At 43.3% G+C, this 26,327-nt stretch overlaps 1 protein-coding gene across 1 annotated transcript; it reads right to left on the bottom strand.

Moving 5' to 3' along the window:
* Positions 1-98: 98 nt before the first annotated feature.
* On the bottom strand, positions 99-25,572 carry LOC108091228. Its single transcript, XM_017190333.2, is given in 11 exon segments — positions 99-3,721; positions 4,375-5,916; positions 6,701-7,073; positions 7,640-8,043; positions 8,593-9,155; positions 9,927-10,103; positions 13,537-13,975; positions 19,381-21,528; positions 21,531-23,595; positions 24,822-25,008; positions 25,495-25,572. Coding segments are annotated over 9 exon segments (7,311 nt in total). The 5' UTR covers positions 22,785-23,595; positions 24,822-25,008; positions 25,495-25,572; the 3' UTR covers positions 99-3,310.
* Positions 25,573-26,327: the final 755 nt, after the last annotated feature.

The following is a 26,327-nucleotide window of genomic DNA, read 5'->3' as shown; positions in this document are numbered from 1 at the left end:
CAAATATTAGTAAACAAATCAAGACCTAACAAAAATATGTTTGTTTTCTCCCCCTGCCCCGAAAACCCATTAAAAAGTGGTGGACATTCACTCGCTTATCGTTTTTGTATTTCTCATATATTTCTCATATTTTCCTTTTTGTTTAAAATGTATTTTGAGTCATTGGCTCAGTCATATACTTGTTGAAATTTGTTATATACTTGTGCCATTCGCATCAATTCTCACTTCGATCCATCGCTTACATCATCTTTGTTGTTGTTGTTGTTGTTTTGTTTTCTTATTTTTTTTCTGTTGGATTTGTTGTTTGCCCCACATACATATAGCGTAATGTCGGGGCATTAATATCCGACCTTATTTATATACTATTTCATACACATGTTGTTTTTACTCGTTCTTCATCTGCATGTTCAAAATCGCAACTAAAAACCCTAAAGAAATCGTCCGAATAGGATACTGTCGATGTGTGTCTAAATACTTGTATATCCTTTTTCATTACATAATTTTCAACTACTTTCGCATAGAAAAATCAATTTCCGGAGTAAAAAACCAAAAACAGTACGAGGATACTCATGCGATTTTGAATTTAGGGGCTTTGCAATGTGCTCGGAATTCGTTCAATGCCATTTATGTATTACATAAACATCTAGTATATATCCATGTATATATGTATGCCTGTATGTATATATATACATATATATTTATTTATAAGTTACCGCCTTACTCTCGCTCGCTATCTGGCTCTAAATGTATTTATATAATATGCAAATCGCGCTGCGTTTTCTAGTCAATTCTAGTGTCGGAATCTTTCAATTGAAAGTGAACGAAAAACCAAGAACAAAAAAATTGAATATCGAACACCTAAGTCCACGCTTTAGTTATCGTTTATAGTTAATCGTTAATCGCTTTGTAAATGTGTGTGTTTGTTTTTTTAAATCTATGACTAAGTTGTTTCGTTATGCGCGCCATCTCATTCTTTCCTTTGTCTCAATCGGCTCTGTCTGTCTTTTTCTAACTGGCCGACCATCCATCTATCTCGCTCGCGCGCTCTCACTGATTTGCGTTGTCCTTTTCTTTATGCTGTTCCGCTTCCGTTTCCGGTGAACGGTAGTTCTCTTTAACAGTATTGCACTCTTAATTCGTGTTTGCTTTCAATAGTTTCAATATGTTCGTTATAGACATTAACACAATATCTGAATCGAAATACAATATGCATATTTTATATATGTATGTCTGTATATCTTAATGTTTGTATGCGGTGTGTGTGTGTGTGTGTGTGTGTCTTTCTGTGTGCATAAATGCACTTACATCTATGCGTACGTTTCTGTGTGTAAATTTATATTCTGAAGATATACGATCGTAACTGCTGATCAACATGAGTTCGTGTATCCTCTAACATTTTGCTTATGATTGCACGACTTTAATGGTATCTCTATCAACTAGATGGAATGACTGGAGGTATGGAATGATTGAGAGGTCTGGGATGCAAGCTTTTGGCACTGGTGCTCTCACTTCGGGAGAAAGGCGATCCGAAATGCTTTCTAAAATGTCTGGAGGTTCCAAAACAATGCTTGGAGTGCTCAAAAGTATGCAGCAAAATATTTGATAGCTTTGATGAACCATTTCACTGCACACTTTTAGGCACACTTTTTAATTGTTTTAAATTCTCTCAGGGTTTCAGGAACATCTCGTTAGGAGTGTGGAAGATGTGGAATGCGATTCTGGCTGATCGATCTACAAATGAAACCCAAACAAACTGTAGCATACGTATAGTACATATAGATGTGTTCGCCCTTAGATCGTACATATATAATGTTTCAACATGGCGGTACATTTCTTAAGCGTAGAAAACCAAAGATTGATGAAAGTTTTAAATTTATTGTACATAAAGAAGAAAAAAAAGAGTAAAACTAAATTTCATATAAATAAAGCCTAAGCCTAAAAATATTCCTATAATTTTGATACCCATAAAATATATATATATTCGTTTAAATATAATACTCTTTGATAAGAGAGCTTTTGGAGTTAGCAACAAATTGCACTACATTTGAAATACTATATAATATCAATTCAATTCAATATAATTTAATTATGTATAATTTAGTTTAGCATTCGCATATGTAGATATATAATTATGTATGTGTTTATATAGATGCGCTTTAAATCAAATGCACTTTTCATTGAGCAAAACTCTGTTTTCTTGGCTAACAGCAAAAAAAAATGTGTGAATTACAAAAAATAGTATTACATATTTTCGTTTACGGTTTAACTTTGTTAAATATAATTTGCATAGCTTAATTAACGTTTTCTTGGTTTGTTGTGTTTGTTGTTGTTGCATTACTAGCACCCAGCATGTATATGCTCGAAATAAATTCATGTGATTTGGTTGTATTTGGTTTAGATACTCATCTCGTCTTCACTACTCTTGGACAAATAACTATAGTTACTTCCACAGAAATAAAATCCTCGACGGCAAGGCATAATTTAAAGTGTACTTTTTGGATTGATTATAAAGCTGGATGTAAACGTGGCAGCTGCATCCTCAATGCCCAATCTGCACTTAAGAAGGATCGCCAAAAAAATCTGTAGAGATTTCAAACCTCTTGTTTAAACACCTAAAAGTATGCTGTTAAGTGTACTTTTCTGAATTTCTCTAAAATTTAAATTCTTTTTAAAGAGGTTTGAAACCTCTAGCGATTTCCATGGCGCCCTTTAATATCAAAAACATTTAAATAGACAGAATGTTGCAATTGCTGCAGCTGCAACGTTTACAGGGAGTACAATAAATGTTTAACTCTGTGGGCTTTATTAAAATCGATAGGTGCCACATGATCTTCTAGAAATTTAAGCCCCATTAATAACTACAAAGTATGCTGTTCTTGAAAGAGGTGATTTCAAATCTCTAGAGACCCAAGTGACACCCAAGCGACTCGAGTATTTGCCACCGACACAAGGATACGGATACAGACAACACGGATATACGTATAGGGATAACGGTAATGTTAATGATAATGATACTGGTGCGGAAACAGATACACTGGCTAAACGGAAGATCGAACTGATTCGAAAAAAAAAAAACGCTCGCTAGGGTCAACTGAAGGGGCAACTCAAATCAGCGGATGGGAGAACTCATGGGAGGACTCATCGAGGACTCTCGCCGGCTGGCTGGACAGGATTGGCGCTCATCATCCGCCGCTCATCTGCCGCCCATGCCGCCGCTCCCCAAATGCACTGAAGTCGCTGACATTTCGACAAGTTGACACTGGCGGCGCTCGACAATGACCGCCGCTGGCAGCGACTATTCGAGCGCGGGTCATACGTTCATCGCATAGTAAACGGATCCCTGAGCCTGGGCGCCCACTCCCACTCCTCCAACCGCCTGCTGCTGCTGTTGCTGCTGCTGCTGCTGCTGCTGCTGCTGTACCGCTGCTGCTGCTGCCGCCGCCGATGTTGGGGAGACCATCGCATTGCAGTCGCCGTGGGAAACGGCAGCTGCTCCTTCGGGTACTCCGCGCTCACTGAATCCCGGCATTCCGCCCTCCGGTCCAAACTGGTAGTGTCCCTGCATCAAGCGCTGCTGCTGCTGCTGTTGCTGCTGCTGCTGCTGCTGGTGTTGCTGCTGGTGTTGGGCGTAGTGGGCCGCGTGGCCACGCCCACTCACCACGTGCAACTGCATGCCGGGCAGGGCGTAGCCAATGGGCACCCGAATCGTCTGCTGGGTGACCTGGTTGCGCGGGAAAAAAGGCAGTTGAGTTAATTGGGCTGTCCGAAAAACGCTTTAAGTTTAAAACAAAATATTAAACCTTGTCAAAACCACTTGAATTTTGGTGGATAAATGATAGAATGTTAAATTAAATTCATCAACATATTTGTTACAGACAGTACTGATATCTTTGGTAAGTAACAATAGCTTTTGAATACATTTGAATTGTTGAATGAATCGATGATTAAATAAGAGAACATTGATTTTTACGAAAACGTTCATCCAAACTTATTTTCCTCGTTTCAGACTGTACTGAATAAAACAATCCCAAGGTAGTAATTATCTGTCTATCTTATATCGAAGCCTCTCCAGCATATTTAAAAGTATGCTTAAACGGCTTAAATGCATAAAAAACAATATTTTCATTTTTTAATGCATACTTTTGGGCACCTCTTTAAGTGGTTTTAAATCTCTGTTGCACTTTCGTTTAGTTCAATAGTATTTTAATGAATGTCAGTTGGTTGTACTTAAATTAATATCGGTTACCAGATTAAAGGAACATGTTGCGACTACCATTTACCCTAACATTGGAACTGAATATTCATTAGCACACTTGAGGGATTCTTTCATCACTGTTTTAATCAGGGGAAAATCGGATTGGATTTGTCACTCACCTGCTGGTACTCGAGGATGTTCTGCCGCTGGATGTGCGCCAGCTTGGGATCCCCGCCGCCGAGGCCGCCGGCGAGTGCGCCGGGCAGGCCGGCACCTGCCCCGCTGGCGGCGAACTGGGAGTAGGTCTCCGCGTTGTACGGGATGAGCACCATGGTCTGGTGGTAGTTGCGCAGCGGGGGCGGCGACTCCGGCCTCCGCGTGGGACTGCGGGCGAAGTGGCTGCTGTAGCTGCTGTGCTTGCTCTGCTCGATGGCCGTCGCGGTGGCCGTCGCCGTTCCACCCGCCGTTGCATTCACCGCGGCGACACTCTGGCAGTTCTGGGCGGCAGCCGCAGCGGCATAGAGGAGGGAGGCATCGTCGGCTCCGCCGGCGGCCGAGGCGCCCTGCTGGATCATCGTCTGGCGGAACATGGTGCCGGCGGGCAGGGTTTGGTAGTAGGTCTGCTGGATGGCGGCCGCGTCCATCGGGAACCGCTGCTGCTCCCCCGTTTCGCTGTAGAAGCTCCACGTCCGCTGCTCCGTCTTCTGCAGCGCGGCGGCCATTTGCTGCTGCAACTGATGTTGCTGGTGTTGCTGCTGTTGCTGCTGCTGCTGCTGCTGCTGTTGTTGCTGCTGTTGTTGCTGCTGTTGTTGCTGCTGTTGCTGCTGTTGCTGCTGCTGCTGCTGCTGCTGCTGCTGCTGCTGCACATTCAGTGGCACATTCTGCGGCGAGGGATTGGGATTCTTGAGCGTGTTCGGCATCGCGTAGCTCTTGACCGCATGTTGCACCGGCTGGCTGTTGACCACCGTGGGAATCGCCGCACTCAGTTGCTCCTGCATCTGCGCCAGGATCTCGTTGGTGGAACTGAACTTCGGCTTGATGCCGCGCACGGAGGGTCGCTTATTGAATCCGTAGTCGTTCTGCTCGTCGTCGTCGCTGCTCGCCTGCGATTGGTTGGCTTCCCCGCCCGCCGACGCCGCCGCTCCCGCTCCCGTGTACCGCTTCTTGAGCTGCTCGGTCCGCTTGGCGTCCGCCTGCGCGAAGGCGGCCAGCTCGTCCTGCTCCTGCCGCCCGGCAACCTCCTGTCCCGGTGTGCCTGCAATCACATCTGGCGCCACCTTGCGGGCGTCCTCACCAACTCCACCCGCTCCTCCTCCTCCCACTCCTCCGACTGCTAATCCCTGAGCCAATCCCTGTGCCGCCATGGCAGCCGCATGCTGGGCAGCCGGATCTCCGGAGGCAGCGGCCGCTGCAGCTGCTCCCAAGAGCTGCCCCATATTGAAGTCAGCCGCTGCAGCGGCGGCGGCATAGTGGGCGGCATGGGCGTGCGTGTGGGCGTGGCCGTGGGCATGCGGATGGGCGGCTGCGGCGGCGGCCAAAGTGTAGTACGAGGAGAGGTCGTCCTTGTTCCCGGCCACGCAGGCGGTCAGCGGAGCCAGGGTGGAGGAGAGGAACTGCCGCTTCGGCTCCGTTTGGCGGGGCGGAGTGCGGTGGATCTGCGTGTGCACCACCGGCACCTGGATGCCCATGCCCAAGTCGGGGGCAGCCGGACACCGGCACTCCTGCAACGAGTCCAAAGATGTCAGATTTAATGGAAACTCTTTGGAGGATAGAGGAAAAGATAACAGGTCAAGTAAAAAGTAATCCATTATTTGTACATGAAATTCAAAGCTTTTTTTTGTGGTTAGAATTAACCGATTTATTTCAGATAAGCACCATTTCTTTCTAAATCGATTGCCATTTTGATGGTAATTTCATGATGCCCCTCAAATAAAATCCTTCGTCCTTATTTACAAAAAAAATGAGCCATCTATTCTTCAAATCATGGATTACTTTTTACTTGACCTATTATCTAGCAAAATGAGGATTAAAAACAAACTAGAGCTATCTGTTCGATATTAAAGAAACCTTCCTAAGAAATATAACGATATTAAATAATTAATTCAGCCAATTACAAAATATAAATTAACATAAAGTTAATAATTAATTTACAAAACATTCGCAAAAACAAATTAAATATTTCTGATACTCGTAAGATCCCTTTGATATCTAATAGTAATTTTATTGATGAAGGTATATTTTTATTTTTGGATAAACGAACAAGTACAATAAAAGAACTATTCAATAAAAGTGTCTGGAATGTTATTTCACATTATTGTATAAATTGATTAGTACAAAATTAAATTTTAGAAAATTATGAAATTTAATTTACAAAAAGACAAAACAATGTAATGCTATAATAAAATATACAAATAGTTTTTTTTGTAAGAATAGTAAAAAGTTCCTAGCCTCAGAAATTATTACTGATAAAACCCTGAAGTTTTAAAAGAGGTTTTAAAAACTCACCTGGGGTATAATGACTATTGGGTTTTCCTCCATCTCCATGATCTTCTCCTGCTTCTTGTCGCGGTTGAAGATGTCGGCGATCTTCTTGTAGGCCGACGACCCGCTCGAGGAGCTCGAAACGGAGCTGCTGGGGGAGAAGCTCTTCTCGCCGTTGACGAACTTGTGGGGTGGACCGGAACCGGAACCGGGAACCGGATTGGGATTCTCCTCGCCAGCGGGACTGTTGCGCTGGGCCAACTCATCGGCCCTTTCGGCGGACTCGGCGTCCTCGTCCACCGCCCGCTGCAGTTCCTCCGCCAGATCCTCGTCGATGTCGCAGGTCAGCTGCTTGATGCGCTCCTCCAGCGAGATGTCCGACTTGACAGCCTTTTTCCTGAAGAACAGAGGATTGGTTTAGTGGATGTAAGTTTCGGATGATAGCAAACAAACAAGTGAATTGTAGAGTTAAGTTTAATTAACACAAGTGATGTGTATAAGCAAAATCTAGCTTTAAATGTTCTTAAAAGTAAAAAACAGAAACCACCATTTCCATAGCATTTACTGCAACGCTTTTCTTTTACTTGAAATCATTTTAAATATTTAATAAAGTTCTTTACTGGTAATTTTTCAATCCAACTGGGGTCCCAACTAAGCGGACCAAGGTAGTTCTAAGTTAATTAAAAACTTATTCTGTTACATGCATTGAAAAACTTTGTACTTCGTTAAAGTCCCGTCGTGGGCGCCAAAAAAAATTAACCCAATAACTGTTACCGCCTTAAATTCATTTGGAAGTGGCTCCTGTTATATGCCAAGCAACAAATCTATGATTTTAAAAACAGTGCTAGGAAAAATAAGAAAAAGGCTTCAAAGTCCCCCCGGGGCCGTCAAAAAATGTGTTTGTTAGCCTTATACTCCACTACAATTCACTAGAAAGTTAGGTATATATGTAAGGATCCTTACTTGATCAGCGATCGGCGCAGGATGTTGCGCTCCATGCTGCGGCGCAGGGTGTCGGAGTCGCCACAACTGCCCGGCAGGTGGGTGACCAGGCATCCTGCCCGCTTCGACTCGTCGAAGGCGCGGAGAGCCTCCGAGGTGAGCACGGGTGCCTGATGAGCCGAGACGCTCGGGAAGAGCTGGCGCACCGCCGAGTTGGGACGCAGGGCGTTGTTGAAGAGCGTCGAGTGCTTCTTGATGGGGATCAGCTCGTTGATCTGGTTCTCGCTGTCATCCAGATCACCGGCCAGAGACTGAGCATCGCTATCAGTGCCGGCATTCGCCTGGTCCTCGGTCACAAACCGCACCGATCGCTTCGTGGCACCACTCTCGTCCTCCGAGGTGGTGTTGTTCTGGTCATCCGATTGCTGATTAAGTAGAAAAGTCAAATGTCAGTCAAAGATTCGTATAAAAGGATAGCAAGGTGGAGAGACACCGAACTCATATATTTCAATACATGTCGGTTACCAAAAGGAGTCTTTTCAAACCCCACAAAAACGTAATGAAAAGTATTTGCCAAATTAAAGATATAAATTTCTTTTTAAAAAATACATTTTTTTCATTGAATGTCTTCGTTTATATTGACAATAGGTATTAAAATAAACATTTGACACAATTATTTTTAAAATGAAAGCATAAAATTGCCAATCATCAGATTTGAGTTTAGCTTAAAAATTCATTTACTATTTACAGAATACGTTTTATCTCAAACTTCGTACCCGTAAAAAATAAACCGAATGTAAGCCGAGAATTGATAATTATAACATTTTCGTATTGACAACCATTGACAATTGTATTGATTATTGTATTGACAACTGTTTCATTTGTGAGATAGAGATCGGTTTCAGGCTCACCATAATTTACAAAGCATTGTTATTCTATACCTAACACTTCATGAGGACTTGATTTCGACTCACCTGTGAAATTGAGTCCTGCTTCCAAAGCTTGCCGCCCTTGAGGATTCCGCTGATCTGCGTGGGCGAGGTCTCCTTGGGCGGAATGGGCGGCGGCTTCTGTGCCTCGAACTGCTGCTGATCTGCTCCTGCCACTGCCCCTACTGCTGCTGATCCCACTCCTGATCCTGCTGCACTGGCTGCTGCTGCTGCTGCTGCGGCGGCTGCTGCAGTGGCGCTGGCTTTTGCCGGCAGCGCAGGTGGCAGCATCTCGGCTCCGCTGGCGGCGGCTCCAGCGGGAGGAGGAAGGGGGGCGGCGGTGCCGGGGGCGGGGGCGGAACCGGCGGCGGAAAGGTCCTCGTTCGCCTCCCGGATGATCCGGCGCTCGGTCACTGTGGTCATAGTGGTAATGGTTTCAACAACAAATCGCTTATTTTTCGAGGAGCTACTTAAAGCCGCCGGGGGAACTTGCACCGCTGAACCGTAGGCGGAACTGGAACTGGAACCAGATCCTGAGACGGAACCGGAACTCAGGGCAGATCCGGAACTGATCTTGCCACTTCCGGAATCCTTTTTGGTTCTCACCGCTGCACGAGCACACAACCAAAAAAAAAAAAACCATCGACGGGCGGCATTGGTTGGCAAAAAAGAGCATTTATTGGCATTCAAGGGAATCGGATTCGAAAATGATCAATCAGTCAATTAATGGGGATCATGAAATCATGATTGACTGATGCTTCGAATGTACAGTGCTCATGCGGATGCTCAATCCAATTATTTTTGAACAAACGATTGATGATGCGTTTAATTAGCAATCACATCTAATAAATAACACGAGGAAAATGCTTGTTGTCTTCTGACTATTTTTGAATTTTGAATTAATGTGAAAAATGCTGCATGTAAATTATATAATATTTTTTCAAAACGCTAAACAGAATTTCCAGATGCTTGAGTTGAGTTCAAGTTATATTTTGCTCAATAAAAATGATTTCTTGCACATTGTAAAATGGTAAACATTCCCACACACATTCTTTTGCCCAATAAATGCAGCCCCAATGTCCAATGCTCAGATGGTAAATTTCAAGAGGGGGTGGCGATAACTGCGTTGACCTTGATTGCACGCCATCGAATCAGCGGAGGTCGAAGGTCAAACATGAAACGTGCAGAATGGCCATGATGGCGAATGGATTGCGGTTGCTTGCTGTGCATAAATGCATGATAAAGCCAATGACCAAGGTGGATTTGCGGTTGGCGCTCGACATGGATTTCGATTTCGATTTCGATTGGGCAATCAATTAGGATATGGAATTTGAAAGGAAGGGGTGCAAAAGTGGAGGGGTTACTTCTCGATTGCATACCTGCTGTGGGCGATGGCTTGTACTGCGATTGCAGAACGTATTTCGGCCTCTCCTCGCCGGCGATGATCTCCTTCTGGGTGATTCGACGCTCCGGGGAACTGGTGTGCAGGGGCAGGATGGCCACGGCGGGCACTCCAAGTGGAGCCATCTCCTCCGGACACTGCGGGGAGCTGCATTCTGTGGGGGCGAGACAAGCAGACCGGAGGGATTAATTTTCGTAATGGCAAAGGTAACATGTGTTATTGCAAGTGGCATTAACTAATTCATTTGCGAAGTTGTTTCTCTGTTAATAAAAAAGTGGCAATCATCTAGACCTCTTGCAAAAATCCCTAATAATAAATAATTTGCAAAGCACATAAACGTTTCTCATCCAAATCAAATGAGAAGCTAAAGGTGCTATTCTCTTAGTTTCTTTTTTCACTTTTTAAAGCTTTGCATTTGCTTTATATAAATGAAATCAGTTAATAGTTTAATTTAAGGCAACCACCATAATAACCTTTAGGGTTTTTGCCCTTTAAACTGCAATTATACCCAAATACAATAAAGTCTTTAAATAACTTTATGCATTTTTAAAGGCTTTCGCTGGCAGAGCTGCGTGACCTTTTAAATATTTGATATGCATACGTCAAATAGTAATTGCCCTTATTTCTTTGTTTCCATGTTTATGAATAAATACAAATATACCCAGGTGTACATAAATAAATGCGGAATGGTTGTGTTTAAGCAATTATGAACTATAAAAACTTTAGTAGCAAACGTACTAGAGGCCACTCTTATAATATTTTGTTGTATTTTTAAACAAGCCAGTCAAAATAAGCCTCTTAAAATTACATTTAAATTTTATTTCCAATTGTATTTGTTTTCTCCAATAAATTGTAAGTTTAATGAATTTTACTGAAGTCCGCTAAACAAATTATAAATCACATAATCATATCAAACTGGATGCATGGGATGGGCACTCATTGAAAACATCATAAGTAGGGTAAAAGTCCCCCAAAGTATGAACCATATATAATATAATATATACACCATGCTTGGCTACCTTGAAGCTACTTTTCGGATCGAAAACCGATGATAAATTGGCGGCAAACTTCAGGGGGACTTCCGCCTGTTGCTGGAAAAGCGGAAGTGCGCTTGAAGGATCGGTATGGTTATAGCTCTTCGGTATTCGGTATTCGGTGTTCCGTTTTCAGTTTTTAGTTTTCAGTTTTCAGTGGCTATATAGTTATGGGCACAGAAAGATCTTTAGGGGAACTGGAAACTGAAAACTGGGCTTGTCGCTGGGGGCTTGTCGCATTCGCGGTTCGTTAGGCGCAACAATTAATGAAGAGTCCCCGGGAAATGCCCTTCCCTCGCAGGTTTTTCCCCCAATTCGGTTTGTTCCGTTCGCTCGTCGCTTTGGAAGCCAATAAAGCGTGACCACCGACATTAATGCAAATGCCTTGCCGCGCTTGAAAACGTCCTTTTAGGGGCCAGGAGCTCCGTTTGAACCGAAGTCAAGTTGCCGTAAATCAATCAATGGACTGGATTTCATGAGCGATGAGCGCCTTTTGTGGAAATGCGGGCTTGACTTGAACAAACAAACCCCGAAAACCATGGCATTATTTATGCTAAAAGATAGTTGGAATTTCAGCAATTGTTACGAGGACCCTAAATGCGTTGCCATAGAATTATTGAAATAGTTATGACACTTTTGCGGAAGGCTATTTAAGTTGATTTGAGTGCTGGGCTAATGGCAAATTGTGATTGATTGTGTTAAACTATTGATTACAATGTGGCATTAGAATTTGCCATTTTCATTTGACTTAATTATGAACCAATTAAAGCTTTAAATTCCCCGACATTTTCCCAGATTTGATGCACTTAATTTCGAGTCTCCTTTAAGTCGCCCCTCATTAATCACATTTGAAGCACTATTCGGGTTTATTATGCAGAACTTGTGCATTTGAATAAGTAGCATAAGCTGCTGCCACTGGAGCCTAAAAAATAGAACATCTTCAGACAGACACTTGTGGGAAATACACACATTTTCAAGTTGAATTTAAGGGCCTGGGGAAGTGGAAGTGGAAATGGAAATGGAAGTGGAAGTGTGTGTATCTGTTGTGGGGATTTGTGTGGGGATTTTATTGACGCCGCTGTCCGGCAGCCTGAACGTCTGTGAACCCTGGAGTGCCACCGCCACCCAGTCGGAGGACGACGGGCTTTCCGAATTAAATTAACTAGAAAATTACAAGAGCAAGAGCAAGTGCAGCGAACTACTGCTCGCCAAACGGGGAAGGCATTAAAAATGGCGTCCAATTTAAAAAGGACCTCGCAGGACGAACTGTTCGTGGCGAAACAGGATGTCAACGGGCGAGCGAAATGTTTGCATAAATAATTCATAATTAGATTACACAAAGGCAAACGAAAGCGTTTGTGAGTGAAAAGAACTCGTTCGCCCCCCGCGGGACTCCCGCTAATTGCATTGCGGCTCTACGACGGTTGGAGACACTGCCACGCCCCCCGCAACCCGCAACCCGCCCCCTGGCTTACGCCTTACGCCTCCGCCCCCCAAAAACCCGATTCGTGCACAGAGCATAAAAAACACATCAACCATATCACCACATCAGCTCGGAAATCGTAGTCATCCCCCATTTTATTGTTTTTGTTCCGAGGGAGAGCATTCAACAGCTGCCATATGTTGTATGCTATATGCTATATGTTATCTGTTATGTCCAGTTAAAGTAGCTGACTTTTCGGGTTGGAGAGCATAAGGCATGTGTGTCTGATTGACACACGATGGGATGCTATTTGGGAATTCGGGGGTTACAAGAAGTAATCTGAAGTAACTGGGTTGTGAAGTTTGGTTGGTTGCAAACTGTTGAATTTTGGATTGTTTTTCTTATAGCAATAATAACAATTTTACTATTCACAACCATATTAGCATCAAATAAATCCTAATTTAGGGATTTAGATACTCTTTTTACAAAAATAAACGGATAATTTATCATTTAACGCATTCTGGCATTATTGGCAATAATTGAAATTAAATAAACATTGCTTGGGCAAAATGGCAAACTGATATAAAGTCTAGAATATAAATATTCAGTATTCAGTAATTCGTAGATCTTTAAATGCAGATTCAAAGTCTTTAATCTCTATAAAACGATGGTGAAGATTTGCATTCGAATTAGATGATTCCTAATAAATTATGGCACCGTCCACCTTACTTTGTTTATATTATACATATTTTGTTCCTACATGGATAAATACATTTTCATTTATAAATATTAAATTAAAATATATTGGCTTCATTAAGAAAATAAGCATTTATAATAATCATCGTACTGCTAATATTTATATTTTTTGCCACCACTGAACACAGTTCTTCTATTTAAAATGAGCCTAACTTAATAATGCTAATATGTATTAAAAGTAGTTTCTAAAATATTTATATTTATATTGCTATTAAGAAATAATAAAATAGGCATTATTTCCTTTGAGTAAGTATTCATCGGAAACGAAAATTTATATCAATTCTGCCACTATTTCAAACAGCTTCTCTACCATTCCCCAACTATTTCTCCCACAAATTGGCTGGAATTTTCTTTCAGTGCAGTGGCCCACTCACCTGCTTCCTGGAGCTGCTTGGCCGCGCACTCGGCGCACTCGGCACACTCGGTGCAGACGCCCTGCAGCTCCTCCTCCGCCGATTGCTGCTGCTGCTGCTGCAGTGCCGCATGATGCGGTTGCTGATGCGACTGTTGCTGCTGCTGCTGCTGCTGCTGTTGCTGCTGTTGCTGCTGCTGTTGCTGCTGTTGGGCGGCACTGCCAACCGGAGGGGGCGGGGGCGGTATCTGACCGCCTGTGGTGTTGCGGGCAGCCAGCATCGCGGCACGCTGCTGCTGCAGCCGCTGGATGACCTGCAGCTGCTGCAGGTGCTGCGCCCCGAAAATGTGGCCGCTCAAGGCGCCGCCGAGCGTGTTCTTCAGACTGCTGTCCTTGTAGCCATCGGGCGGACTGAGGGCCGCATCATCCACGAACTCAATTGGCGGCTGGTATTTGGGACTCTGAAAAAAGGGAAGAAAAAAACAGAAACAAATTAGGAAAGTTGCATATACATATAGTAAGTTGGCCAAGTGAATTACGCTCGTAAGGCGTTGCATCATCACCGCAAATTAAGCTAATTGAGTTGCATGGTTTCAGTGTGTATGTGTGTTTGTGGCATCAGGTCCTTGCTTACTATGTGTGCAAGTTATCCTGCGGCCAGCAGACAGGATCCACAGCCAAGGATGACGAACTGGCCGCCGTAAATCAGAGTTAAGACCCTGCTTTCAGGGCCCTCCACTGTGAAATACCTTCTGACCCTAATGCCTTAGTTAGCCATCTGATGGATGTGCATGTATCTCAACTGCTGATGGGGGAAGCTATGACCAAGTTCACTGGAGTGCACACCAGCTTGAGGAGCTGGTATGAAACACTCTGGATTATTTTTATAGCCACTGGTAAATTGGTAAAAATTGCAGAATTGTGCTATATTCTGTTTTATATAGTTTCATATAAATTTAGTGGTTGCATGAAAGAATTTGGTTTAAGTATTTTTAAGACTCGAAATATTCTTATATCAATAGAACGGAGAACAAATGCTAATATAAAATACATAAGACATTTCTTCATTTAAAATAAAAGTGCTATAAAGTTGGACCCTTCTCCCAACATCAATGTTAGAAAAATGTAAAATTGCACTTTATTTATTCTTTAATTATTCATTGTTGATTAATTAAATAAAAAAGAAGGGAGAATGTATTATAACAAAGAATAAAATAAGTGAGAAATTACTTTCAATAAAAAAGAAGGAAACTTAAATTTAAAATTATTTCTTCCTTAAAAAATGACGTTGGAACATTGGAACTTCCTCCCAACACCTTGAAGATGCAATACACACCATGTTTATAATAACCCCCATCATATTTTATCTTCAGTGACACCGAAATGCACACACATATTGCCTGGTAAGATGTACACTTTTCCCTAAAAACTCAGACTCAGGAAAACTAGCGAAAGGCCAAAAAGTCAACTCAGGCAATCCAAGCGAATGGCGAACAAGGAAGTGCATAAAAGCCATGTTCCACATGTGGGCAAAAAAAAAAAAGTTGCAGTCAAAAGCACGGATTCGAACTCCATTCTGCCGGAATTCCCAGGGGAACTGCCAAAATCCTGTTTGTTTTCAACTGCAGAACGCAGGCTGCGGCGTCTAGACAAGAATCTCAGCCAGCGAACTGAACTCCTCTGCCGGGCTTTCCCATTTTCCAGGACCCCGATTTTCCTGTCATAACTCTTTCTCAGATGCGAAAAACTTTTGCATAAATACGGCGTATTCTTCATCTGGCCAACATAAGGATGCGGCTAGCTATCTCTGTGTGTGTGTGTGTGTCTATGTGTGTGTGTGTTATGCAACGTGCTCGGTAAACTTGTTACACACACTAAATGCATATTAAACTCTTCAGATGGTCCACACACACCCACACACCCATACTAACACACACACATAGACATCGAGGAGGGGACAAGCTCAAGCAGCGCCAAGTCAAGTGCATTGGGCAACTACACTGGCAAAAATGCATTAGTTAAATTGCAAACTACAAGTGAATACTTGTAAATATTATTTTAAATTAATTAAAATTAATTAATATTTTGTAGCCTGCTATTTAAATCTGTTTTATCTAGCTTAAATGAGATCTTTATTTATTTTTCATATTTGTTAATTATTCTTTAAATTTCATTAATTCACTATAAAACTTAAGAACATTTCTCAATTCCATTTTTCATTTTATTTTAACAGTAAATAAATCTCTGCTTAAACTTGAATATTCATACCTCTTAAATAGAAAAATCAAAATAAATTAGTTCTTCTAAGTCTGTCTCAAATTAATATATATAATATATTACTATAGGCAATTATTCAATTCAATTCTCACATCTTAACTTAAAAGTCAATCGGAATTTCACCAGCACTTTTGATAAGTGATTGTCGATAAAAACAAGAGGTCTAACTTATACCCCCAGTAAAGCTTTTTTAGGCAATCAGTTAAAAATAATTTTTGATGAGCCATTTTTAATACTTTCTCAACTCACACCACTGAAAAAAAACCCTAATAAATTAGACACGTCTGCTTGGAAAAGCCTCTCATATTCTTGACTTTTTTTCGCGATGCACTCTCGGCTGGGCCCTCAGACAGGATCCGGCCAGGACATCAGGACATGGGGACATGGGGACACCAAGACAAGAGGACATCAGGACATCAGGACATCAGGACATTGGGGCGGCAGGACATCAGAGGAAGGAGGGAGAAGAGGGGCAGATAAGCAAAAAAGCGGCGCACTCAAGTGTCGCTTATGTGGCAGCAAATTGAAATTTAAACGCAGCTCGAGGGCCGCTCAGGATCGATACGATGACGGGTTTTCGAGGTGAGATGGTTTTGCTTCAGTTTGGTTTGGTTTTTTTTCTTGGCTTTATTACGAGCACATGTGGGCGAGCAAGGATATGTGTGTGTACTCGCATTGAGGATGGCCAGACATCCTGGGAAGGCGATGATTACGAGAGTGATTACGACGCAGCCAAGACAAACAGCCAGGACAAACTGGCATCAGGATCGAAAGGAGGAAAGGAGAATGAAGAAAGGGATGGAAGGAGTGTCCGAGTACTGGCGGCAACTTTCCCGAATGTCCTTAACACATATAGTATACGACATAAAGTATATGACGCGCTCATCACGATGGCACGCACACATCGAGTTCGCAATTCATAAGACAATCCATCACGAGTGCAAAAATACATGGGCGTTGGGGGAGGGGAGAGGATAGAAAAAGGGGGTTTTTAGGGGGGGGACGGGGGATCGACAACAATGTCGTTGCTGCAGTTTCGAGTTACTGGCACAAGAAAAGCATTTTGTATAAAAGTTCTTAAGTGATTTATACACACTTGCCAATAGAGAATGCGAGGACAAACTCGCAGCCATTATGTTGTGCGAACATCCGCACAATGGCCCTGTGTAGTATCTGTATCTGTGTATCTCTATCTGTGTATCTGTGCATCTGTATCTGTGTGTGTGTGTGCTCGTAGTGGGTGGCACTGGGTCCCTGGATGTCCTGGGTGTCCTGCGGCTTGACTCCTACTTGACTGCCACTTGGGCGGGCAAAACGAGGACACTGTGGCTGCTCTGCTGTGCCGAGCTGTGCTTTTGTTCCCCCGAATCGCACACACACTTCGCCCGCAAAAGTTGGACAGCGTTTGCCGCAATTAACATGAAAAGCGCCTCCCATTTTCCCATTTTCCCAGCTCACCATCGTCTACTACATATATGTCACACTGCTCGCAACGAGATAACGAACGGATCGCATCAGCTGAAAGGGAAAACGAACTTCGCATCCTAATTGTGAATATTGTGCGGCGGGGAATCCATCTCGGGATTCTGATTCTCAGCTGAAAAGTGGGCGAGCGAAAATGGGAAACCAGTTTGCCACTTTGACAGTTGCGAGCATTCAATTCAAGTCTGGAGTGTCATGAAAAGTTTTCAAGAAACTGCAAGGAAGACATCGAAAAATCGGTAAACCCTGAATTATACTATGAATACAATACAATTACAGATTTAACATTCATAAAATGTCATCTTAAGGATTGTATACTACAAGGAGATTGCATTCATAGGAAAACTAAGTTTAAATTTAAAACAAAATAAAAAAGAAATAAATATTCAATATAGGAAATACATAGTAGATTTTAAAAACAACAAGCAAAATAGTTTTAGCAAATCATAAACATCCCAAAAACTGCCATTTAACAAATGTTATCTCATGGTTTGTAATCATTTAAAATCAACAAATGTTTGAACAGATTAAGGCTGCAACTAATTCAATTTAAAACAAAAATGATTCCAAAGAACATTTCTTTTAAGTGCAGCAAACCACAAATATCCCCAAAATGCCCAACAATAGCACTTTATCTGAAGGATTATAAATTATATATATTTAAGCAGCACAATCCTAGAGCGGCTTTTCGGCTTTAAAACCCATCAAAATAATTCGAATTGTGGGTGTAAAATTAGGAGGAATGTGCCAACACTTTCAAAGCAAATCACACTTGATAGACAAATTGGTTTACGATGTGCGCACCTTGCATTTTATGAACAATTATTTTGAGAGCTCCTTCCGCAGTTTCCAAGGCGATCCCGCTAATTAATAGGACTGCACTCCATCTAACGAGCTGTGTTGCAAGGGGAATACTGAGAAAATATAGGAACCCCGCGTTCTGCGTTCTGCGTTCTGAAGTTGCAACTTAAAGACTGAGGGAGGAGGCATGCCACTCGGGGAGGAGGCAGGCAAACCCCTCGAAGCCAACCGAACGAGCCGAAGTCGCATGGTAATAAACCAATTTGAGTGGCGACCCCAGTGAAACGGGATAGTTGGGCTACAAGAGACAGAGGTGCGTTCCAGGTGGCCCTCATTAGCCAAGGCAAAACGGTTAAGCAACTCGAACTCGGCCAGAACACGGAGACAGCTAATCAGCTTATACCCGGAATCGGAATCGCAATCGGAGTGCCTCTTTGGCTGCTTGGATGGCTAACTGGATGACTGGGAAGGAAGTGCAGGTGGAAGGTGGCTTCTTCAAGGCAATGGGGGCAAAATGCAACGATTTTCGCATTGAGAAGCCCAAGTGCTTTCCAGGAACCAGGAACCCGGCGAAGAGCTCATCATTTAATTAGCTTGTGCAGATTTGGTCCTTCAGCCGGAACAATGTTGCATTAGAACAAATTAGTTTCAGCATTAATAATGTGTTGTCTATTAAGTCTGTCTTATAATTTCATCACCTTTGCAGTTCTAACGCTCTATTTGATAACAAATGTGGAAGGGCAATCATTTTTGAGCAGCCTATGAAATGCAATAAATTTAAGGTCAGAAATTAACAAATATTCCAGTTGTAAAATAGAACTATCAATATATCAAACTTTGGCAAATTGACTTTGCAAAACTCTGCAGAATTGTTTCTTTTAATGCAGAAGATATTTTATCTTAAGGGTCTATAGATTATTTAGATAACAATGAAGAATTTAGAAGCCACGCTAAATGATTAATAATAAATGTATAAATAAAGGACCCAGCTGAATTGTTTTGTGTTTTAAAAGATTCTTCGATTGATGATGAACTCTTTAACATCTAAACTAGTGAATTAGTGAATAATATCAGAAATCTCATTAATGTATATTTAGTTGCACTCTGGAATTGTCAATGTATCTCATCTATCTTTAAGATCTTATCAGCATTGCAAAGAAGCATACAACGATAAAGAGGAATCTGTAATTATAATATAACCCTGTTCCTCAACCCAGAATGTGGCATATGAGATTGAAATTCTGTATTCCAAATATCCTTAAAACCTTGATGCCTGGATCCCTGGATCCCTGCTATTCCCACTCACCTGTGGCGTCCGGCCGTCGCCCGCCTCGGCGGGATTGACCGCGTAGTTGCACTGGCATCCCTCCTCGCAGCAGAGCCTCACCAGCTCGTGTTCGCCGCAGGTGCAGGGCTCCTCGTCCTCCTCGTCGTAGGCGCAGTCCTCGCGGATCAGGATGATGTAGTCGGCCTCGAAGAACTCGTTGCGGGTCTCGTCGAAGACGACGCGGTTCTTCCTGGCCGGCGGCGGTCGGTTGGGCTTCTTGAGCAGCCCGCGCAGCTGTCCGTTCACCTCGCGCATCTCGTGGCTCTCGTGGTTCTCGTGGCTCCCGCTGGTCAGGTGGGCTAGGTGGCCCAAGTGGGCTGATGGCGACTGGACTGAGTGGGTTGGGTAGCCTGAGTGGCCTGTGGATCTGATGGTTGTGGTTGTGGCTTTGGTTGTGCTCCGATCTCCGCTTCCTAGGCACTCATGGCACTGGCAGGCTTCTCGGCTTTCGATGGAGTCGCTTTCACAGGAGTTGCTATTGCTATCCTCCTCCTCCTCCTCCTCGAAGGACCCCAGGTAATCCTGCTGCTCGCTGACGAACTCTGCCAGCAGCTCGTCGTAGCACTGGAAACTGCTGCTATTGCTGCTCCCGATGGATGGTTGGCCAGCCAACTGGTTGTCCCCCGGCTGATTGTAACGCCACTGCAATTGGCGGGCGGCCTTCAAATACTCGCTGAACCGCTGAACATCGAACTCGCTGAGCGATGCCTCAAAATCGCCGGCCTCCACCGGTTGGGAATTATTACTTTGGTTTTGGCTTTCGAATTGGAATTGGTATTGGAGTTTCGATTTGGACTTGGGTTGTGCTGGCACAAAGGCGGAGCGCCTCTGTCGAAAGTCCTCGCCGTTCTCGCAATCCTCGCAGTCCGTTTCGATTTCAATCACCACTTGGCCGTCGTTGCCACCTCCACTTCCACTTGCTCCACTGCCACTTCCACTTCCACCGCTACTGCTCTCCTGCTCCTGCTCCTGCTCCTGCTCCTGCTCCTTTTGGATCCTGCGCAGTTGCGTATTCAGCAAATGTTGCTGCTCCTGGCGATTTTCAGCTGTTTGTCTGGCGTGTCTGGTCGCTGGTTGTTCAGTTGTTTCGCTTTCACTTGGCAATCGGGCGACTCGACGAATGCCATCCGCCTCTAATTGAATTGCACTTGAGTCTGCGGCAACAACTCCTGCAACTCCTGCAACTCCTGCAACTGCAACTATCTTATTGTCCTCGCTTTGGTTGGAGTTGCCTTGGATTGGAACTTCAATTTGAGAATGGGTTTCAGTTTCAGTTGGGGGTTGGGGTTCAGGTTTTGCTTTTGGTTTTGCTTTTGGTTGGGGTTGCCTGACTTCTGGGGGTAGTTTCTTTGTTATGCTTATTGTTTGTTGCTCCTGCTCCTGCTCCTGCTGTTGTTGCTGTTGCTGTTGTTGTTGTGGTCTCAAGGATGCCTTTACACAATCAACACCACTACCAGCACAACTACTACTACTAATGGCCACGCGTCCCTGAAAATTGCACTGCAATCGCTTCAACCGCTGGCTGGCCACAAAGTCCTCGCCCAAATCGTGCTCAAAATCGATGAGATCCTGCTCGCCGCAGCTTGTTGCTACTGCTGCTGCTGCTACTGCAGATGATGTTGCTACTACTATAGTATTTCCCAGCAAGGACTCGCAATCGATGAGCTTCTCCTCGGACGTTGGTGCACTTAAATCGCTGGCCTTTGTCTCCGCGTTGCAATTGTCATTGCATGTTGCTGCTGCTGCTGCTGCTGCTGCTGCTGCTGCTGCTGTTGGAAGGCTCTTCACGTAATCCACGTAACCGCCAGCAACAACAACAGGCCAACTTTGTGGTGTGTGGACAGCAGCAATCCCAGCCACATTATCAATAGCTCCTCCAGCCAAGGATGAATTCCTACTGCTGCTGCTGCTGCTGCTGTTTTCGAGAGACTCCTGTGAATGTGGCAATGACAATGGCGCCTGCCGCACCTCCTCCTCCTCCTCCTCCTTTTGCTCCTCCCTTTGCTCCTCCTTTTCCTCCTTCTCCCTTTGCTGCTCCTCCCTTTTCAAGCTTAAGGTTGCTGCTAGTGCTGTTGATGTTGCTGTTGCTACTGCAGATTTTACTGCTGTTTCATTCAATTCATTCGATCGAAATGCCTCTTTGGCCGCAGCACTTTGCACATTTTCACTGGCGTAAAAAAATTATCTTGCCCGCGAGCAGACAACGCGTTTTGCCTTGCTTTTTGCACAAACTTTTCTGTACGTCGCGCGACGTCGTCGTTTTCGTTGGTGTTGCTGTTGCTGTTGTTGTTGCTGCTGCTGTTGGTGTTGCTGGTGCTGTCGTTGCTATTGCTGCTGTCGTCGTGGTTGCTGACTGCGATTTGTGACTTTTTAGTCGCCACGAAACGATTTTGGCAATTGATTTCCACCGATTTTCCACTGGAATCTATCAATTTGCACAACTTTTGGCCAGAATCCGTTGACTGGTGATTGCTGCTGCTGCTGCTCGTTGGCTGTTGTAGCTGCTGCCTCTGCTGCTCAGCTGCGACGACTGCTGCTGCTGCTGCTGCCACAAGGTTGCCTTTGAAAAGCTCACTGCCAATTGTAGGTATTGAGCAGGCGCTGCTCCCCTTATTGTTATTGCTGTTGTTGTTGCTGTTGTTCCTATTGTTGTTGTTGCTCCCGTTAATGGCAGTGTGATTGTTGTTGCTGCTGCTGCTGACTGTCACATTGGGTGGTTGCAGGTATGCGCCTGCGCTCACGCTCTGCCTCTCACGCTCGAGTTGCGCGTACTCACATTTCGTTGCCACTTCCGTTGCTGTGTTGTCGCCAGAGTTGCTAATGTTGCTGCTGATATTGCTGCTGGTATAGCTGTTGCTGTTGCTGCCGTTGTTGCTGCTGATATTGCAGCTATTGTTGTTGCTGATATTGTCCGCGTTGTTGCTCCTAATGCTACTGTTGTTGCAGCTAGTGTTGCTGTTGTTGCTGCTATCGTTGCTATCGCTGCTCCCAGTGTTGCTGCTGTTGCCGCTGTTGTTGTTGCTGCTGCCGCCCTTGTTGTTGCCAGTGTATTCAGCACGCGCACGCGCCTCCGCACCGTCCAACGCTGAGTGGCATTGCTGACGCACCTCGGCGGGCACGAAACTAGCAGCAGCAGCAGCATTAACACTAACAGCAACACCAACGCCAACAGCAACATTGTCGCGTGAGTCGCGTGCCTCGCATGCCAAGTGGCCAGAAAGCGGGCCACCGAAGCTCTGGCCTATACCACCGCCAGTTGTGTTGGCCACCACCGCTCCTCCTGCGGGATTATCCTCGCTGAAACTCCGGCCACCCGCTCGCATTTTGGAGCCGCATATCGGCTCATTTGCCAACGCCAGCGTCAACATGTCCACAATCAGCATGATCGAGGAGGGCTTTGGGCCATGATCGCTAATCGGGCTAGCAAACTAATGTCAGTTTTTCCGCTGGGAGTCGCTCCTATCGCAGGTTCCCACCAACCAACAGGCTTTTTCCCCCAAAATATATAAACACACACACAAAACAGTTGGGTTTTCCTCAAAATAAATTGCGTTCGCTTTGCATAAAATTAAGCGACAATTTCACACAGCCGGGAAACCCTGTTGTCCGTGGCACTTGTCGTCGTCGCTTTCGTTGGCGAACAGGTGCGCAGGGTCACTCGAGCGCATCCTGTGGCCCAGGACCAGATAGATAGCACTTGTTTTTTTTTTGGTTTTGGGGGTTGACTTCGTTCAACGTTACGCGCCACTGCAGCCAAACAAAAAGCCAGCGAAAATACACCACCGACAAACAAAAAAAACACAGAACACAATACTCTCTCTTTTTGTTGGTAACACACACATACACACAACAAAAAAAAACCGAACGGAACACGGAACATAAACAAAATACGGAAAAAATTATCAAGCCACTTATTTAATTTTCTTCCCGCTCTTCGGTTTCTTGGTAAAATGGGTTGGTTTTTTCTGAGTTTGGTAGTTGGGTAGATTGGTTGTTGGTAGCTTGGTAGTTGAGTTGGTTGCTTGTTCAGCTTGTTCAGCTTGTTAACCCCGCGACGCACGTCCGAACGCGAATCGTGACGGAAGTCGACTGAGCAAACGCAGACCGACTCGACGGAAAACCAACCTCAAAGACCCTGTCTTCGTCGCGATCTCGGCCTTTTTCTCCGCCCTTGTCGCACAGTGGCTGTTTTCACTGTAAAATAAGACCAAATGTTATGTGTTACTAAACTGGAGATCGAAGCAGTGAATGGAATAAAATATTTTCGGATTAAATAAGAGTATGAACCCTATTAAAATTAATTAACTATCTCATTTAGAGATTTCGAAAACAAAGTTTATTCCAACTTCCGAAAAATGGTACTATTAGAGCAACCTAAATCTCGAGAGGTTACAAAAAAAATGTGTGGTGTTAAAATTAGAACGCTTTACCGATAGGACCTCTGAGTTCAAAAACTTGCAAAAAACTTCTGAGCTCATTTTCTGAAGAGTTTTTCAGTCTCCAAAAAATTGCCCTATTTTTAAAACGATTTGTTTTAAATTGATTTAATTATAACTCACTACATAAACAATTCTTCAGTTTGATTTCAGTACAATAAATAAATTTTCTTTAAAAATGATTTTATAGGTTATAATAATAATTAGTGAGTAAGTAATTCGAATACATACATTATTTATTTAAGGCCAGGTTCCTCTGAAAAACGTACTTTTTTCAATTAACTTTATTTTCATAACAAAAAATGTTGAGTATTCAATTTTTTTTATATATGAAAGTATGTATATGAAATTACTAAAAAAATTTTTTAAATTTTTTTTTCAAAATGGCGGTCCTGAAAATGGCTGCTGAAACTCGTCCGATTCGTAGATGGATGACACGATTACTTGAAAAATAATTATCTGAATGCAAAAACCAAAATAGTTTCGTGTTCTGCATCGAAGTAGCTATGGCCGGTACCAGAATGAAAAATTTTCCATGAAAAATAAAAAAATGGCGGACTTTTGAATTTTTTTAACCCTTTTTTTCACTTATAATTGTTTATAACTTTTTTAAAAAATAATGAATATTTCTGATTCTGGTACCGGCCATAGCCAGACATATTAAGAGTAAAATGCCGTTTGGTTCAAATCGATAAGTGCCATAGTTTTGAAATGAGAGTGTCATCCATGCGAAAAAACGTGGTTCGGAGAAAAATCAGTTTAAAGTTTTTAAAGCGTTCGAGCGGCCGTACTACCAGCAGCGGTCCTCACTCTTTTACACCTACTTCTCGGCCTTGCTGACCTTCGGAACTAATTTTATACTATTTCGACAAGTATATAGTAGCACTTTATAAAAAAAAAAAATTTTCATTTTTTCAAAATTGTTGAGAGGAACCTGGCCTTAATGTTACTTACACTGTATATATTTAAGTGAGTTTTTCGAACCTGGTCCCACTGTTCATGGCTTCGGTGTCTCGGGGGCGCATGCGCAAAAAACCGAGCAGAACGACGAACGAAGAAAGGTAGCGGAAGAAGCAGGAAAAGAAGCGGTGGTTGCTGCATGTAAACCAACCGAGGAAAGCAGTGGTCAGTGGATGACGGCCTGGCTATTTTCCGATCGTTTCGACCAAGCCTTGGGAAAGGTATTTAAAGCTAATATTACAACAAGTAACTTTATAATAAAATTTAATAAAAAACTGTCGATGCAAAGGTCCTTTAACACAGTTATATATGGTTTAAACTTGTAAGTATAAGCCATTTAATGAGTACTTACACCATTTGGCGCTAAAGCTATAAATCTAATGATGAAGACATAATAAAGATATAAGAAAACCAGTGTAGGAAAGATCTTCAAAACTAACTCTTTGAGAGAAAAACATCTTATGACGTTTCAGTAAATTATGATAATAAAATAATGATGTGTATGCAGCAGTAATTCTGTTTAATTTTAAATCAGAAACATACAAAATGTAAATCATTTTGTTTTCCAACTCTTGGAAGATCATTATCCACAAACACAAGCGTAATCTCAAAGCGTTTATGGCGATGTTATATATTCAGAAGCTCGTCAAAGTACGCAAGTCCATAACTTATGAACACTTATCTTTATTTCAGTTACCCAAAGTCGGCAGTACTGGTGGATATATATTCTGGGGTTAGAGTGCGAGTGGCAAAGGGGAAACACTATACTTTAATGACTCTTTGGTTCCAGAGGGGAGCGACAATTACGGATTACGCACTGGGTCCGAATGTTTTTATGGCCTTTCGACGGCTTTTCGCGGCCAGACGTGCTCAAGTCATAAACCTCGGAAGCTCAGAAACTCAGAAGCTCAGATGATCGTGATCGTAATGAAAGTGATTAGACATATTCGCGTCTGCATACTCGTGTGGCGATAATGACACCGACACACATAAATGTGTCACCGTGAAAACCGTGAGATAGACTCGTTTTCTCCGTGTTAACAGAACTCTGTCACGATAATGCCATACGATCTGGGTTAATAAGCTACACCGAGTAACAATCAAGCACAATTGGGTTCTCAATAAGCACGATTAATAGTGGATATAGACAAAGCACTTAATAGTAAAATCGAGAACGAGCAACCCATTGCATTTGATGTGGAATTTTAGGTTCTGATAATCGTTATGATATATCTAAAGTAAAATCCGAGAAATCCAAGAATACCAGAACTCTTTAAATGTGTCTTTTAAACCCCAGAAAGTTCCAATGGCAAATCTTATTGTCCCTTCCAAAGGCTCTCCCACCACAACTGTGTAGATTCCTGAGGGCACTTGCTTGTTTGAAAGTTTAATTACAGATTCTGCATTGGGTCTCAGAATCTTAATTAAATTTCCATAGCTGACTCAGGGGGTTTTTACGTGGGGTGTCGGCAAGACAATCGACCATCAAGTGATCCGATTTGGATCTTTTCATGGGATCGCGTTGCAAGT

Source organism: Drosophila ficusphila, unplaced genomic scaffold (genome assembly GCF_018152265.1).
Source record: "Drosophila ficusphila isolate 14025-0441.05 unplaced genomic scaffold, ASM1815226v1 contig_198, whole genome shotgun sequence".
Taxonomy (NCBI): domain Eukaryota; kingdom Metazoa; phylum Arthropoda; class Insecta; order Diptera; family Drosophilidae; genus Drosophila; species Drosophila ficusphila.
This window is presented reverse-complemented; position numbering and strand designations above follow the sequence as displayed.